Source organism: Erythrolamprus reginae, chromosome Z (genome assembly GCF_031021105.1).
Source record: "Erythrolamprus reginae isolate rEryReg1 chromosome Z, rEryReg1.hap1, whole genome shotgun sequence".
Classification (NCBI taxonomy): Eukaryota; Metazoa; Chordata; class Lepidosauria; order Squamata; family Dipsadidae; genus Erythrolamprus; species Erythrolamprus reginae.
The window spans coordinates 142,432,111-142,448,733 of NC_091963.1; the positions used below are offsets into that span (position 1 = coordinate 142,432,111).

Genomic DNA, 16,623 nt, shown 5'->3' on the forward strand with positions numbered 1-16,623 from the left:
ATGCCCACCCAGCAACCAGGCAGCAATGTTTTAAAAATTTGGAAGCTCACTCCTGCTTTTGTTGTTCATTTCGAACTTCCAGAACTCATCAGTGTATTTAAAGGATGTAGAATTTTCAAGTCCCAACAGAAATTAAGCACCTAATGTCTCAACAGTGCCATATAACTATCAAAATCACTATAATATTCCTCAGTGATAAAACCTCCAAAGGCTTTCTAGAAGAGGAATCAACTAAATTGAATGGTTTATATTCACACTGGCATTTGACAATAAGCAAGGGAATAGGAGGGTTCTGTGACTTTCTCTATCATAATGCACAGATTAGATTTCAAATATTGATTCTCAGTTGGCTCTCAAAGCCTGATTTTGTAATTTGAGGACAGAAAAAAACATTGAACATACAATATCAAAGTGAGAAGGGACCTTGGAGATCTTTTAGTGCAACCCCCTGCTCAAGCAAGAGACCCTACACCATTTCAGACAGGTTGGCTGTTCAGTCTCTTCTTAAAAGCCTGCAGTGATGGAACATATACAACTTCTGAAGACAAGATATTCTGATAGAGAGAATACAAGACCCTCTGGGAAATACAGCTTTCAGTCATCTAATCGCTCAAATTGAAATCTGGCCAACAGTTGCAATAATGTAGTAGAGAGAAATGGAGAGTTTAATGTGCAGAGGAAATATTGTTGTCAGAATGGGGGTGATGCTAGTTCTGTTTTTTCTCTTCTTTCTCCCAAACAACTCACATTCCTTTTCATGCGGTGGACAAGATCCTCTCTATATCCCACATGAATGGTATGAACTAGGCAATTTCTTCATTGGTGGGATGGTGTCTCACATCCATTATGTTTTCTTCAATATTTTGTTCAATAAACACCCTTCTCAAGAGTCACTTAGCATCCCAATGTAAGAGGTTTTTTATCACCCTCAATGTAAACACTAGTCTATAAAAATACATTATTTTCATGTTTCATTGTTTGCAACCTATTTAATTCTAAAAGGATGGGTGGATGGATATAGATAGCAGTCATTTGTTGAGAATAAAGTGAAATATTCAATCTGCACTCTGTGGAGATATATATATATATATGTAGATTGTTCTGAGTTCGGGTTTTGCCCTGTGTAATATTTTGAGTGTGTATGCGACGTTTCGGTGAAATCACATTCACCATCATCAGGCTGAAGTTTTAAGCTTCGTGTTGCAACACGAAGCTTAAAACTTCAGCCTGATGATAGTGAATGTGATTTCACCGAAACGTCGCATAGACACTCAAAATATTACATGGGGCAAAACCCGAACTCAGAACAATCTACATACATATACCCGTGAAAATCTACGAAAACAAATATATATATATATATATATATATTGCCTCTTGAAAAAAAAATTTATTTTATTTTTGTTTGTTTGTTTTGTTAAATACACATTGGTGGTATACAGAGATATAATAATATTTATATACATCTTCTCACATTATGAATAGAATTTTGGTGCTTGGTTGGATAGATGGATGGATGGATGGATGGATGGATGGATAATAGTAGGAATGAGTGGATAGATGTATCAATGGATGATGAAGGGACAGCATCAAATAAACACCAGTCATTTGTTGACAATAAAGTGAAAAGTTCAAGCTTTCATTGTGTGGAGAATACTTGGAAATCCAGCTGTGATCTACTTTAGTATATAGGAGACTATTATCCCAAAAAGACACAATGACACAAAAATCTGCATAGATCCCTCTGTCCCCTTCCTGTCTTCTAGTTCTAATGCATAGATTTTGAGTCTTCTATTTATAGAAGGGGAAAATGGAGGAATGGGCTTCCAGAGTTACATTGATAAAGGGATATAACACATACATCTTATTTTGAACTTTGTAAGGAATACATGATCTGAAAATGGGAAAAAAGATGTATAAATATATTGGAAAACCATCATAAAATAAGATACTTAATGATCAGGATCACATATGCTGGGGTTAAATGTCTTCATATTAGGCCTCTACTAAAGATCAGAAGTGGTGAGTTCAAATGTTGTCTTCAATAATAGAAGTTTTGTTTGCTCTATTTTTTCCTTTTACTGATTCTTATTGGTGACTTAGTTTTCATATCCTTTTAGTGTATTTTATTAGTTCTTATATCCATATATAAGAGATACTGTTTTGGGTTTCTGTGCACATAAACAGATGTGAGCCAGTGTAGATGATTTATTAGGAATGGATATAGTCATCCTGCCAGTTATGAACAAAATAGTATGGATAACCCAGCTTACTCTTTGGATGGCTGCACTTCAGGGTATCAACACTGAGATAGAAGAGTCAGTAGTTTGACTCTTTAAAAGTTGTTTCATCCATTGCTTTCTATATTCAAGCTTTCAAATAGAAAAAAAGTGGAATTAAAATTCTGTTTTGACAACTAAATGCTACTGAGAACAGCTCTGAGAAATTAAAGATTACTTTGGTTAGAAATTGATCAAAACACATTTCATATTTTTGTTGATTTGTTTGTTTAATTTGTCAAACATGTACAAGATAGTAGGTATTGGTATAAACATAAATTAGGTATATTAGCAAAGTAGGTACAGAGTAGACAATAGAGATGGCAGGTACGATGGTGTGCTTATGCGCATCCCTTACAGACCTCTTAGGATTGGAGTGAGGTCAACTGTAGATAGTCTAAGGTTGAAGTTTTTGGGGTTTGGGGAGGAAATTACAGAGTCAGGTAGTGCATTCCAGGCATTGATCAGTCTATTGCTGAAGTCATATTTTCTGCAACCAAATTTGGAGTAGGTTACATTAAGTTTGAATCAATTGTATGTTTGTGTTATGCCATGAAAGCCTGAATCCATTCCAGGATAATCACTATAAATTTTCAAAGAGGATGCTCATTTGATTAACTTTACTTAGATTGTGTTTCTTTTGTAAATTACACATACAGTTTTCCCTTAAAATTATAGCCTAACCAAACATATCCTCCATTTCCAGAGTGGTGACTAAGTTCTATCAGCATATTCTAGCCTTGGTCTTTGCTATTGATGAGATAAATGATAATCCCACAATTTTGCCCAATGCTACTCTTGGGTTCCACATCTTTGACAGCTACTCTGATTCAAAGATGACTTACCGCACCATTTTGGATCTTCTCTTTACTTCACAAGAGTTCATTCTAAACTACAAATGTGGCAGTCAGAAAAATGTAATAGGAGTTATTGGGGGATTTGGCTCTGATACAACCTCACGCATGGCAGACATCTTACATCTTTATAAGATTCCACAGGTAATACATGAGAAAGTCTCAATTTTTATTAAACTTTCACCTTCATTAATGCTACCATTATAATGACCCTTTAGGTGAGAATGATGTGATAATGTGAAAACAAAAAGAACTGAATTTATGTCAAAACTTACAATATTATATTCATAAATGTGTGCACTAGATTCAGATGGTTTTGATTAAAAGATAAAGATAAAGTTTCCCCTTGCACATATGTGCTAGTCATTCCTGACTCTAGGGGGTGGTGCTCATCCCTGCTTCTAAGCCAAAGAGCCAGTGCTACCTGATAACAATTCTGTGGTCATGTGGTCAGCATGACAAAACCTTGAAGGCACAAAGAACACTGTAACCTTCCCATCAAAGGTGGTCACTGTTTTTCTACTTGTATTTTTTTAACCCTGCTGTTCTGTTCGGGTCGTATGTGACCCGAAGCCAAGTTTGAGTCCCTGTAAAAAATTTTCCCTGCATATCTGAAACTTGAAATTTCATGACTTTTCATCATTTCAGGGGTTCTCTCTATGAGAATTTTTTTGGGGGGGTGGGGGGCTTAGTTTTTGCTGAGCAAAAAAAGTTCCTAATGTTATGTTCGGGTCACATACGACCCGGACCGAAAACACTTCATTTGAAGTGCTTATGTTTGGTCAATTTGAAAACTTTTTTCACTTGGAAAGTAGTCTGAACATTTCTGCACACAATGATATGAAAATTGAAATGAAAAAATTAATCCTTATTGGTTTATTTTGCACATAAATGTGCCGCCCCCCCCCCGTTTTTGTGATTTTTTTTCAATTTATGGATAGTTTTGCTTGCAAAATCCATTCTATTTTACTGGAGTTGGTGTGGGATTGGTAGCTTGAACATTTCTGAATATAAGAAAAATATAAAGGAACTGAAAAAAATGATTCTTACTGGTTTTTTAACATCAGAAATAAGGCCTCCCCCCCCCCCCTCGGCTGCTTGCAATCATTTTCACTTTTTATTTTTTTATGCTCCAAATCCGAAATATTCTTTAAAATCTTAGGCATTCATTTACTCAATTTAACAATGCTGGTCATCAAAAAATATTTTTGGGGTGGTGGCTAATTGTTTTCTGGGCCAAAAAAAATCATAACTTCAAATCTGTTTCTGTTCGTATATGACAGGACCAAAAATATTTTTTTTAGGTACTTGAATTTAATCTTTTTGAAAACTTTTTCAACTGGAAAACTAGTTTGAACATTTATGAACATAATGATATGAAAATTGAACTGGAAAAATTGAGACTTATATTTTTATTTTGATCAAAAAGCCCCTCCCCCCATCCTTTTTGAATTTCGTGTCAATTTATATTTTTTAAGGCTACAAATCCCTAAGGAATTTTCCCCCAAAAGGTTTGATATACTAAATTGAACAATCCTGAACATAAGAAAAATATAAATGAACTGAAAAAAATGACTCTTATTGGTTTATTGTTTTATACTCGAGTATAAGCCTACTCGAGTATAAGCCTATTTGAGTATAAGCATGGGGGCCCATTTATGAGCAAAATAAACCAATAAGGATCATTTTTTCAGTTTAATTTTCATATCATTATGTTCAGAAAGGTTCAAGCTACCAATCCCACACCAAAATAGAATAGTAAAATAGAATGCATTTTGCAGGCAAAATTATCAATAAACTCAAAAGTTTTGATATACTAAATTGAACAATCCTAAACATAAGAAAAATAGAAATGAACTGAAAAAAAATGATTCTTATTGGTTTATTTTTGAATATAAGACCATATCATTTTATACTCGAGTATAAGCCTACTCGAGTATAAGCCTATTTGAGTATAAGCATGGGGGCCCATTTATGAGCAAAATAAACCAATAAGGATTAATTTTCTCAGTTCAATTTTCATATCATTGTGTGCAGAAATGTTCAAGCTACCAATCCCACACCAACTTTAGTAAAATAGAATGGATTTTGCAAGCAAAACTATCCATAAATTGAAAAAACTTTCACAAAAACGGGGGGGGAGGCACATTTATGTGCAAAATAAACCAATAAGGATTAATTTTTTCAGTTCAATTTTCATTCCATTGTGTGCAGAAATGTTCAAACATGTTTCCAGGTGAAAAAAGCTTTCAAAAAGACCAAACATAAGCACTGCAAATGAAGAGTTTTCGGTCCGGGTCAGGGTGACCCGGGAACATAACATTAGGAACTTTTTTCGAACAGAACAGCAGGGTTTTAATGTGCTTTCAAATTGCTAGGTTGGCCAAATCTGGGACAAGTAATGGGAGCTCACTCCATTACACGGTGCCAGGAATTCAAACCGTTGAACCACTGACTTTTCTGATCAACAAGCTCAGCATCTAAGGCACCGAACCACCAGGTTGCTATTGATTTATACCAGACTAATTTGAATATTTAGAAGGTAGTTTGTTGTAACAGTGAAGGTACCAATCTGGAAACCTAATGTCAGGAATTCTAATCCAGTCTTGAATTGAAGCCAGCTAGATGACCTTGGGCTAGTCACTATCAACCATAGGAAGAAAGCATGGGCAAAAAATTGGATGAGCACCAGAATGACTCTAGCTAAACAATAGAGATGTCCAGTTGACATAATTTAAACTTCAGACCAGGAGTGAAATGATCCCAGTTCACTCATGCCTTTTGGTAATCAGAGAGATAGTCACGAAGGCAGTGTGAGGCTATGCCTACCTGCCTGGACATTAACATTTGGGTTCTTTTACTCTCTGCACATGCACATAATGCTTTACACATGTGCATGACTGACTTACAATGACCTACAAGTGCAAGCGAACTGGGAGCATTTCACCCATTTCAAACATTTTCCCAGATAACTGAGAGTCTTCATTGACAGACTTGTACTGACATTTCTGGATAAGAAAAGATGTGCTTAAATCAATCAATGTAAATGCACGTAGAATCCCTGTCTGAATGCTGAAATTTTCACCTTCTTTTTTTTTTTTTTGAGATTGCATATGGCTCATTTGGACCAGCATTCAATGATCAGATCTATTCTACTCCTCTTCTACGCATGGTTCCCAGCGAATTACTTCAGTACCAAGCACTTGTCCAATTGCTTCTTTATTTCCAATGGCGGTGGATAGGACTCATGGCTACAGATGATGAGAGTGGGACTTATTTCTTACAGACAGTTGAGCCAATGCTTTTAGAGAAAGGAATCTGTCCAGCTTTCTCAGAAAAGTTGACAAAACACATCTATTTTTTTCATGAAATAGATAGTATGGTTTTTGAGAGAATGGACATTTTGAAGAATTTTATGTTAAGTACAGCTAAAGTTGTCCTTGTTCATGGAGAAATTGCATCAATTGTTTGGTTGGCAACTGCTATACAAGCAACTCAGACTATGAAATATATATTTCCATGGATAAAGGAGAACTACAGTCCAAAAAGGGTATGGGTTACAACAGCCCAAATTGATTTCACCTTATTTCACTTTCAAAAGATTATTGATGTTAAATCCCAGATCTTCCATGGAGCTCTTTCTTTCAACATTCACTCAAAGCAAATACAAGGTTTTCAACAATTTCTTGATACTGTAAATCCCTTTTGGGAAGAAAAAGATGGTTTTATCCATGAATTCTGGCCGCAAGCATTCAACTGTTTCCTTACCAAAATGAATGTGTTAAATCTTGCCTTTCAACCATGTACTGGAAAGGAAATCTTAAAGGATCTTCCTGCACCATTCTTTGAAATGCGCATGCTCGGTCAAAGTTATAGCATCTATAATGCTGTCTACGCATTGGCTCATACCTTACATGCAATGGACTCAACCAGAGTAAACCACAGACCATTGGAACATACAAGCAAATTAACATCTCAGACTGTCCAACCTTGGCAGGTAATATCACTTGAAAGAAAAACACAATATTTAAAAACATAGAAAAAGACCTCATGATCCATCTAATTTGCCCTTATACTATTTCCTGTATTTTATCTTAGGATAGATATATGTTTATCCCAGGCATGCTTAAATTCAGTTACTGTGGATTTACCAACCATGTCTGCTGGAAGTTTGTTCCAAGCATCTATTACTCTTTCAGTAAAATAATATTTTCTCATGTTACTTCTAATCTATCCCCCACCTAACCTCAGATTGTGACTCCTTGTTCACTTTCCTATTAAAAACACTTCTCTCCTGAACCTTATTTAATGCTTTAACATATTGAAATGTTTCAATCATGTCCCCCCTTTCCCTTCTGTCCTCCAAACTATACAGATTGAGTTCATTAAGTATTTCCTGATAAGTTTTATGCTTAAGACCTTCCACCATTTTTTTAGCCCGTCTTTCAATTTTATCAATATCTCTTTGTAGGTGAGGTCTCCAAAACTGAACACAGTATTTCAAATGTGGTCTCAACAGCGCTCTATACAGCGGGATCACAATCTCTCTCTTCCTGCTTGTTATACCTTTAGCTATGCAGCCAAGCATTCTATTTGCTTTCCTTACTGCCTGACTACACTTTTCATCCATTTTGAGACTGTCAGAAATCATTACCCCCAAATCCTCCCACCTTAACCTCTGAAACCCGGTGTGCCAGAGCTGCTTCTGTAAGGGCCTCTACTATGTTCTTACTTTTGCATGTAAGGGCACTAGGGATATTCCAGTTAACATCAGGCATGTTGAAATCACCCATAATCACAATATCTCCCTTTACTGCGATTTGGGTAATTTCATCCACCATCTTGTCATAATCCTCAGATTGCCCTGGAGGCCTATAGATCACCTGAAATCTAATGACAGAACCCTCTTTATTTTGCATGCAAACCCAGAGAGTCTCCAGCTCTTTACATGTATTTTGAATGAGTGTTGCTTTTAGACTTTCCTTAACATAAATGGCTATCCTGGTATGGATATTTCCCATTCATTGAAGTCCTTAAACCATGTCTCAGTTATGGCAACCATATCCAAATTATCTCTTGATATTATGGCCATTAACTCACAGAGCTTGTTGCTCAAACTTCGAGTATTTGTGCACATTACCAGAAGAACATTATTATAATTATTTGTTTGTCCCTTATCCTCAACAACTACATATATTTCATTTACAGTTCCCTTTTCATAAATTTCAACAAACTGATTTATCCTCGTTGCCCGGGGACAGAAATCATCCACATGGGTTAAATCTCTGTCCCCTTTACCTAGTTTAAATGCCTGTCCAAAAAAGTTCTGAACTCCTCCCCTGAGTACCTCTGTGTGATGGATGCAAACCATCCCTCTTAAACTCCCTATTAGACCACCTACTAACATCATGACTAACATATCCAAAACCTTATACCACTGCCTTAACCACTCATTAAACTCTGCAATACAAGTTGTTTTATCCTCCTGACCACAAACCAGTAACACCTCTGAGAAAGTCACTGAATCAGTTATTCTGCCCAGCTCCACACTAAGACATTGGAAATCTCTTTTTACTCAATTAACATTTATCTGGGACAAATCATTTGTGCCAAGATGCACCACCACATCAATGTTATTATCTTTACTTACAGCCTTCACAATATTTGTAATCCACCTCCTGTCCCTGCTGGCAGTGGCCCCTGGGAGACACATCATCAGCCTCATCACATCCTTACTCTGTCCCAAATCAACACCTCTAACAGTCGAGTCACCCACAAGAAAATGCATCCTCTTTTTATTTCCACTAACTGCACCTGTCAAAAATATTGACAAGATCCATTTGACCTGGATGCTAGACAGGATCGCATCCATTTGATGTTTCCAGAAGACCCCCCCAAAAAACTTCCATAGTGTTACCAGAAGCTTGAACCCCTCCAGCCAGCGCAGAAGGACACCATGGTCAATGGTATTGAAATCTGCTGAAAGGTCAAGAAGCACCAGGACAAGGGACAAGCCCCTGTCCCAGGCCCGCCAGAGATCAACCATCAGCGTGACCAAAGCAGTTTTTGTGCTGTAGCTGGACCTGAATCCTGACTGTTGAGAGCCTAGATAATCAGCTTCTTCCAAGGACCGCTGGAGCTGGAGCAACACCACTTTCTCAACAACCTTCCCCATAAAGGGAAGGTTGGAGACTGGACAGTAATTATTAAGCAAGATGGCCAATTTTATGAATGGTGTGCATGTGTATGATAGTGACTGTTTTTTAATCTTTATGGGGTTTTGTTTTATAATGTTTTAGTTTAGAAATGTTCGACTTCTTTTATCTTTGTATCTATTTTATCACTGTTGTAAGCTGCCCTGTCCTTTGGGATTGGGAGGCATAGAAGTCAAATAAATGAATGAATGAATGAATGAATGAATGAATACTCCAAATTTGATTGCAGAAAATACAACTTTAATAAAAGAGTAATCAATGTCTGGAATGACTCTATGCTTTCCTCCCCAAACCCCACAATTTTAACCTTAGACTGTCTACTGTTGATCTCACCCCATTCCTAAGAGGTCTAAAAATTTATCAATCTTAATAATCAAATCCCAAGCATCCTTATTCTTTGAAATTCCATACATTTAGTTTAGTTGTGATTATACTTTCTTCTAATAACTTCTAAATGTTTCTCAATTTCAAGTCCAATCAATTAATCAGCTTTGTATCAGCTTATATCCCATTAATAAATTTCATTTATAATACTTATCAAAATCAATATCCCATTGATAATTTTCATTAACCTTACTTATATTTTCCCATATATTCATATTTATTTAGCAAATTTATCAAAATTAATACCTCTACATCTAAATGTTTAACAATTTCAAATTTAATCAATTAATCAACTTTATATCAGCTTATGTCCCATTAATAAATTTCACTTACAATACTTATAAAAATCAATATCCCAATAATATACTTCCTTAATTTTACTTATATATATGTCACATGTTTTTTTGCTGAATTTGAAAATTAAGGGAGACTAGGATAGATCTATTTCAGCCTTATTTTGGCCTCATCGGCTAGCCATACCCTCACTGGGACTTGAACCTGCAACCTTTGCCTTGTAAGGCAGAGAATTAATCTCTAGGCTACAGTATCTAATCCCTTCAGCTCTGCACCAGGGAAGGGTTACATATTTTTGTGTCGAATCACCCTGGTTTATTTAAGTAACATCACTATGTAGACTCGTTGCTCCTGAGATTGCGGGTTGTGAGTCCCTCCTTGTGAAGTTGGACTTAGGGGTTCAGGTGAGCTTGTTTCTCATCTACCTGCCTCCCAGCTGCGTGTCAACAACCCTACCTGTGCTGCTCGAGGAGGTGGCGGGGTTGGCGGTGGAGTTCCCCGGACTTATGGACTGGGGGACTTCAATCTACCGTCACTCGGCGGTTCCTCCGGGTTAGCACAGAAGTTCATGGCCACTATGACAGCCATGGACCTGACCCCAGTAGTTCAGGGTCCGACTCCCCCCAGAGATCAGAACTGCCCCCACCTTCCTTGCCTTTCATAAAGTTCTTAAGTCCCATCTCTGCCGTCAGGCATGGGGGAACCGAGACATCTCCGCCAGGCCTATACAGTTTATACATGGTATGTTTTTGTGTATGTTTGCTTTTAATAATGGGGTTTTTAGTGTTTTTAAAATTATTAGATTTGTTCTTACATTGTCTTTGTTATTGTTGTGAGCCGCCCCGAGTCTATGGAGAGGGGCGGCATACAAATCTAATAAATAATAAAATAATAATAACAACAAATTAGCCACTTCCCCCACCTTTCTCTATATCTTTTCTTCATTAGTCAACAATAAGAGTTCTAAAAATATTTTTTCCAAGATGAAATACACCAAGAACACTTTGTATCTGCAGAGCGCGAGGAACTCCATGTCACCACAGCACTTGACCACACCCCTCTCCCTCTCTCCTGATCTTGTACTACTTCTTTGAATTTTGCCATGTTCTGGTTGTTTTTAGTTTTTACTGCTAATTGTTCCAAATACAATTGCTTCCAAAATTTTTGGCATAGCCAAAATTAGTGAAATATAGTTTTGTGATTTAAAAAAAATAATCTAAGCAAATAGTTTCTATTTTAATCATTGCCTTGTTGTATGATTTCCCTTTCAGACAAGAGGCATTTACAGGGGGGTGGATGGAGAAAAGACTTTTCCATCTGTTATAACCTTACAGAGTCTTCGGAGAGGGGTAGCATACAAATCTAATAAATTGAATTGAATTGAATTACATTATTTTTCTTTCTTGTGCAGCTTCGTTCATTTCTTCAGAGGATTTCATTCAACAATAGTGCTGGAGATAAAATCATGTTTAATGAACATGGAGAATTGGCAGGAGGATTCCATATTACAAACCTGGTCACTTTTCCTAATAATTCCTATACCAAGGTCCAAGTTGGAAGGTTGGATTCTCACAAAGAAATTACTATTGATGAAGATAAAATTGAATGGGAGAGAGATTTCACTCAGGTGGGAAAATAACAATAATGTTTTTGAAAGAACAATGTTCACTTCCAATGATGCTAGTAGATAAGGAAAATGATTTCTGGTCCTGAGAAGATCTTTTTGACCACACAGAAAGTTCCTCCTACAAAAAAACTAGAAAACCAGTTGAACAGGAAACATACATTCTCTTGAGTACATAAAAGACAGTAAATTTATTTATTAGATTTGTATGCCAATCTAAATTCCAAACTGGTGTTAATAAACTCCTGCATTTGCACTTTATGCCAAAATAGATGAACCAATAAAATGACTTAATGCAGAAGCCTATTTCATGAAACATGCTCATATAATGACCGTATTCTAGAACAGGCAGAACCCCAATTTTATTTTGATTTAATTTACCATATTGTGTAGACTCACTGAATGTCTTTTGAGATTCTCAACCATCCAGGTCATGGTTGTCCTAAAGGTACCTTTTCCAAACAGCAACTGGACTTCCTTGATTTGCCGATCAGTTTCCGGTCACCATTCAAAGTGTTGGTTATGACCTATAAAGTCCTTCATGGCATCGGACCAGAATACCTCCAGAACTGCCTTCTACCGCATGAATCCCAGGGGACGATAAGGTCCCACAGAGTTGGCCTTCTCCGGGTCCCGTCGACTAAACAATGTTGTTTGGTGGGGCCCAGTGGAAGAGCCTTCTCTGTGGTGGCCCTGGCCGTCTGGAATCAACGCCCCACAGAGATTAGAACTGCCCCCACCCTCCATGTCTTTCACAAATTACTTAAGACTCACCTGTATCGCCAGGCATGGAGGAACTGAGACACCTCCCCCAGGCTTCTATATTTCATGTTTGGTATGTGTGTGCTGCATGGTTTTAAATGATGGGGTTTTATATGCTCTTAATATTAGATTTGTTTCATTGTAATATTGTTCTACTGTTGTTGTGAGTCACCCCGAGTCTTCGGAGAGGGGCGGCATACAAATCTAATAAATTGAATTGAAATTCCAGTTGCTTTTTGGAAAAAGCCCTTTTAGGTAAACACACTCAGTTGCTTCAATCAAACATGTGCATATAGCAGTAATTGGAAACAACTAGATATTCATGTGTGTCTTAGCAAAATTTATTAAATCAGATTTTGTGCTATCTTAATTGAAGCATCTATCATTAAAGGAATGAAAATCTTCATTGAAGACATACAGTTTCCTATTCTAGAAATGCATAATAGATGACTCCTCCAAATACATCGAGAAAAACATTACATGTGAGATGAATCCTCCAAAGATTTTCTTAATACTAGGACCATTTCTATATTTTTGGATAGGTACCACCTCTCTCACTGTGTAATGAAAAGTGCCATCCTGGCTACAGTAAGAAAAAGAAGGAGGGAGAGAAATTTTGCTGCTATAACTGTGCTCTATGTCCAGATGGGATGTTCTCAAACCAAGAAGGTAGGACACATTGTGAAAGGTTGTAGAAAGTGGTTCAGGTGAAAAAAATGTAAGAAACCCTTTCTCCAGATTCAGTATGTATAAAAATGAAATGATCTGGAATGCAATTTTTCCCTTATAAATTTTTAGTTTTAGAGAACCCAGTTGTTGATCTTTCAACATTTCTCCATTGGCATTTCCTAGAATCACTCTTTTTAGGTTAAATGGACTTCACAAATAATATTTCATAATAGTTCTTTTTAATAATAACTAATAATTAAATCTGGAAAGGAATTGAACAAAATAATTTAATAGTTTAGAATCAAAAATGAAAAAATAAGGAGAGAATGTAATAAATCCTATCTTATTAGCTAGAAGGAGACACAAGTGAAGATTCATTCTGTAAAGCTGCAGATGTGTTCTAGAAGAATGTGGTTGATTGTATGATTAATTGAAAAATGACTTTATGAGCTCAAAGCAAAGCAACTTTTTGTCCATTTCAAGGCATTTTATATGAACATTTAAAAAGCAGTAGTTGGCAAGAGCTACTAGAAAACTATTTGAAGAAACTTCCTGGCTAATCTAATGGATTTGTTTTTAAAGCAAGATATAGAAAGATTGATCTGTAACATGTTCAAAAGACAAATCACAATCTTCCCCATATATTCCAGGCAGGAAATAGATAAAAACTTTAGTTACAAATAATAGGGCAACGTTCAGAGTCATAAGAAAACTCTACTGCATCATATTAACTGTATGAATATGCATCTGGGTTCCTCTGAGCATGTTACACCAGAGATTTGAATGGTGACTCTTTCTAAGTAAATTTATGTTTCTTGGTTTTAGATTCAGAAACGTGCCTCAGTTGTCCAGAGGACCACTATCCAAACAAACTGCAGGATCAATGCCTTCCTAAAAGTTCAAACTTTCTCACTTTTGAAGATTCTTTGGCTATCGTGGCAATTTTCTCAGCACTTTCACTTTCTCTGATCACAGTTCTGGTCCTAGGCATTTTCCTGAAGCACCATGATACAGCCATTGTGAAAGCCAACAATCAAAGTCTCACCTACATTCTTCTCATCTCCCTCCTCTTGTGTTTCCTCTGTCCCTTGTTATTTATTGGAAGACCTAAGCAAGCAATTTGCTTTCTTCGCCAGACCACTTTTGGTTTCATCTTTTCTATCTCCCTTTCTAGCATTCTGGCAAAAACTATTTCAGTGATCTTGGCTTTCATGGCTACAAAACCAGGATCCAGCATGCGGAAATGGGTGGGGAAAAAAGTGGCTTATGCCATTGTGTTCACATGCTCTATATTTCAAGCAGGCATCTGTGTTCTGTGGTTGGCAATTTACCCCCCATTCCCTGATGTGGATGTGCACTCAATGGCTAAGGAAGTTATTGTTTTATGTAATGAAGGCTCAGTTATCATGTTTTATTGCATTTTAAGCTACTTGGGTTTTCTGGCTATTATCTGTTTCACTGTGGCTTTTCTAGCCAGGAAGTTGCCAGACAGTTTTAATGAAGCCAAGTTCATCACCTTCAGCATGGTGGTGTTTTGCAGTGTTTGGTTGTCATTCATCCCAACCTATTTGTGCACCAAAGGAAAATACATGGTAGCTGTGGAGATCTTCTCCATCTTGGCTTCCAGCACTGGATTACTCAGTTGCATCTTTTTCCCTAAATGCTATATTATTATGGTAAGACCTGAACTGAATAATCGAGAGCAGCTTATTCGAAAAAAGACATAAATTTTAGATAGACATAAATTTTAGAGTGACATTTTCCTCTTTTTTGTATGGGTTTGAGTATGAGTGCTTGTATGTGGGTGCAGGTTTGAGTGCTTGTATGTGCATTTATAGGGTTGTGTGTGTTCCATATCTCACACAGGACTCAATGCTTCATACATATTCTCTCTCCTGTTTTTCCTCACAAAAATCGCCATGTGATATCAGATTGCCCAATGAGATTGCCTCCCTAGTGCTTTACAGTACACTCTGACTGGTTTAAAATAAAATTAACAAAACCCAATCAAAATAGATTTTTACCCACACAACAAAGAAGGAACAATGCTAAAACAGTTCTAAATATATTAGAATTTTACGAAGGTAACAATGATAAACAATTGGCTATGCTTTTTCTAGATGCACAAAAAGCCTTCGATAACTGAAATTGGGACTTTTTAAAATAGCAAAGTAAAATTATGAAATTCGGCCCTAAATTTGAAAGAATGATTGATGCCATGTACACTAATCAAAAGGTGAGAGTGAAAGTAAATGGTGACTTGACAGATGAACTCTAAATTTGTAAAGGCGTAAGATAAGGTTGCCCTTTATCACCCCTATTATTTATATTATCACTTGAAGTACTACTTAACCAAATTAGAAACAACCCAGATATTAAAGGTACTAAAACTAAGAAAGAAATATATATATGCGCTCTCTCTCTCGCTTTCTCTCTCGCTCTCTCTCTCTGTGTGTGTGTGTGTGTGTAACATATTTTTGCTCATAATGAAAAGGAAGGGAGACATTATCAGCAAAAATATTATAGATTATAGTTGTTGGCTATAAAAAGCTTATCTGCCTTGGAATATGGCCCCTAGTGGCTTATTTTGCCTTCATAAGGTAGCCACACCCTTACTGGGATTTGAACCTCAACCCTCTGCCTTGTAAGGCAGAAATCTTAGCCACTAGACCATATATGTATATGTATATGTATATGTATATGTATGTGCATGTGCATGTGCATGTGCATATGTACATGTACATGTACATGTATATATGGATGTGGAGATAAAAATATATTAAAAAATTACCAAATGTCTTGTCTTTCTTTTCTTTCCCTTTCATTCCCTTCTCTGAAATTATTTACTTTTCCTTTTTTAATCTCAGATAGCTGCATTAATATAATTCTAATATTAATTTTCTTTTAATATAGAAAGGAAAAAAGGAAATATAAAAAAAATACAACTGTACGATTAAAAAGTTAAGTAATAATAAATTAACAATATCACCAAATGAATCATTGAAAGAATTTTGACTGTCACAAAGGAAAGAACTAGTGGTGAAAATTTGCCCCTGCTCACCGAACCTGTCCTTCAGTCACTGCTCCTTGAAAGCTGTTGGCAGAGAACCATCTGTGCATGCACAAAGGCTTCTGTGCATGCACAGAGAGTCATTTCCACAACGTGACATGCAGTTCCGATACAATGTGACCTGGTAGGGAAATTAAATGAAACCCACCCCTGATCCAGGGATGTCAAACTCAAGTCCTTTGGGCCTGATGCAGCTCACTATGTGATTAGAACATAAGAACATAAGAAAAGCCCTACTGAATCAGGCCAAACCTCATCAATTCCAGCATTTTGTGTCACACAGTGGCCCACCAATTGTCCATGGGGATCTTGAGCAGAAAGAGAAGGCAAGACCCTCCCTTTCCCCTGACCCCCAACAAATGGTATTCAAGGGAATCCTGCCTGCCTCAATAACCAAGTTATTGGACCCAGCCCACGCAGCCATCCTGCAAATGGTAAGTTTCCACTCTGCATCACATTAGTCCAGCCTTCC

At 36.8% G+C, this 16,623-nt stretch overlaps 1 protein-coding gene across 1 annotated transcript; it reads left to right on the forward strand.

The window, feature by feature from the left end:
• The first annotated feature begins 695 nt into the window (after positions 1 to 695).
• LOC139154253 (vomeronasal type-2 receptor 26-like) lies at positions 696 to 14,808 on the forward strand. The gene is made up of 6 exons (XM_070728680.1): positions 696 to 907; positions 2,986 to 3,277; positions 6,240 to 7,130; positions 11,438 to 11,653; positions 12,955 to 13,081; positions 13,907 to 14,808. Exons 1-6 carry the CDS (start codon positions 696 to 698, stop codon positions 14,806 to 14,808), a joined length of 2,640 nt encoding a protein of 879 aa, XP_070584781.1.
• The last annotated feature ends 1,815 nt before the right edge of the window (positions 14,809 to 16,623 follow it).

Coding starts and splice junctions, on each gene's coding strand:
- LOC139154253 (XM_070728680.1), top strand. CDS start 696: ATGGGGGTGATGCTAGTTCTGTTTTTTCTCTTCTTTCTCCCAAACAAC. Junction 908..2,985: donor GAGTCACTTAGCATCCCAAT/GTAAGAGGTTTT, acceptor CTCCATTTCCAG/AGTGGTGACTAAGTTCTATC. Junction 3,278..6,239: donor ATCTTTATAAGATTCCACAG/GTAATACATGAG, acceptor TTTTTTTTTGAG/ATTGCATATGGCTCATTTGG.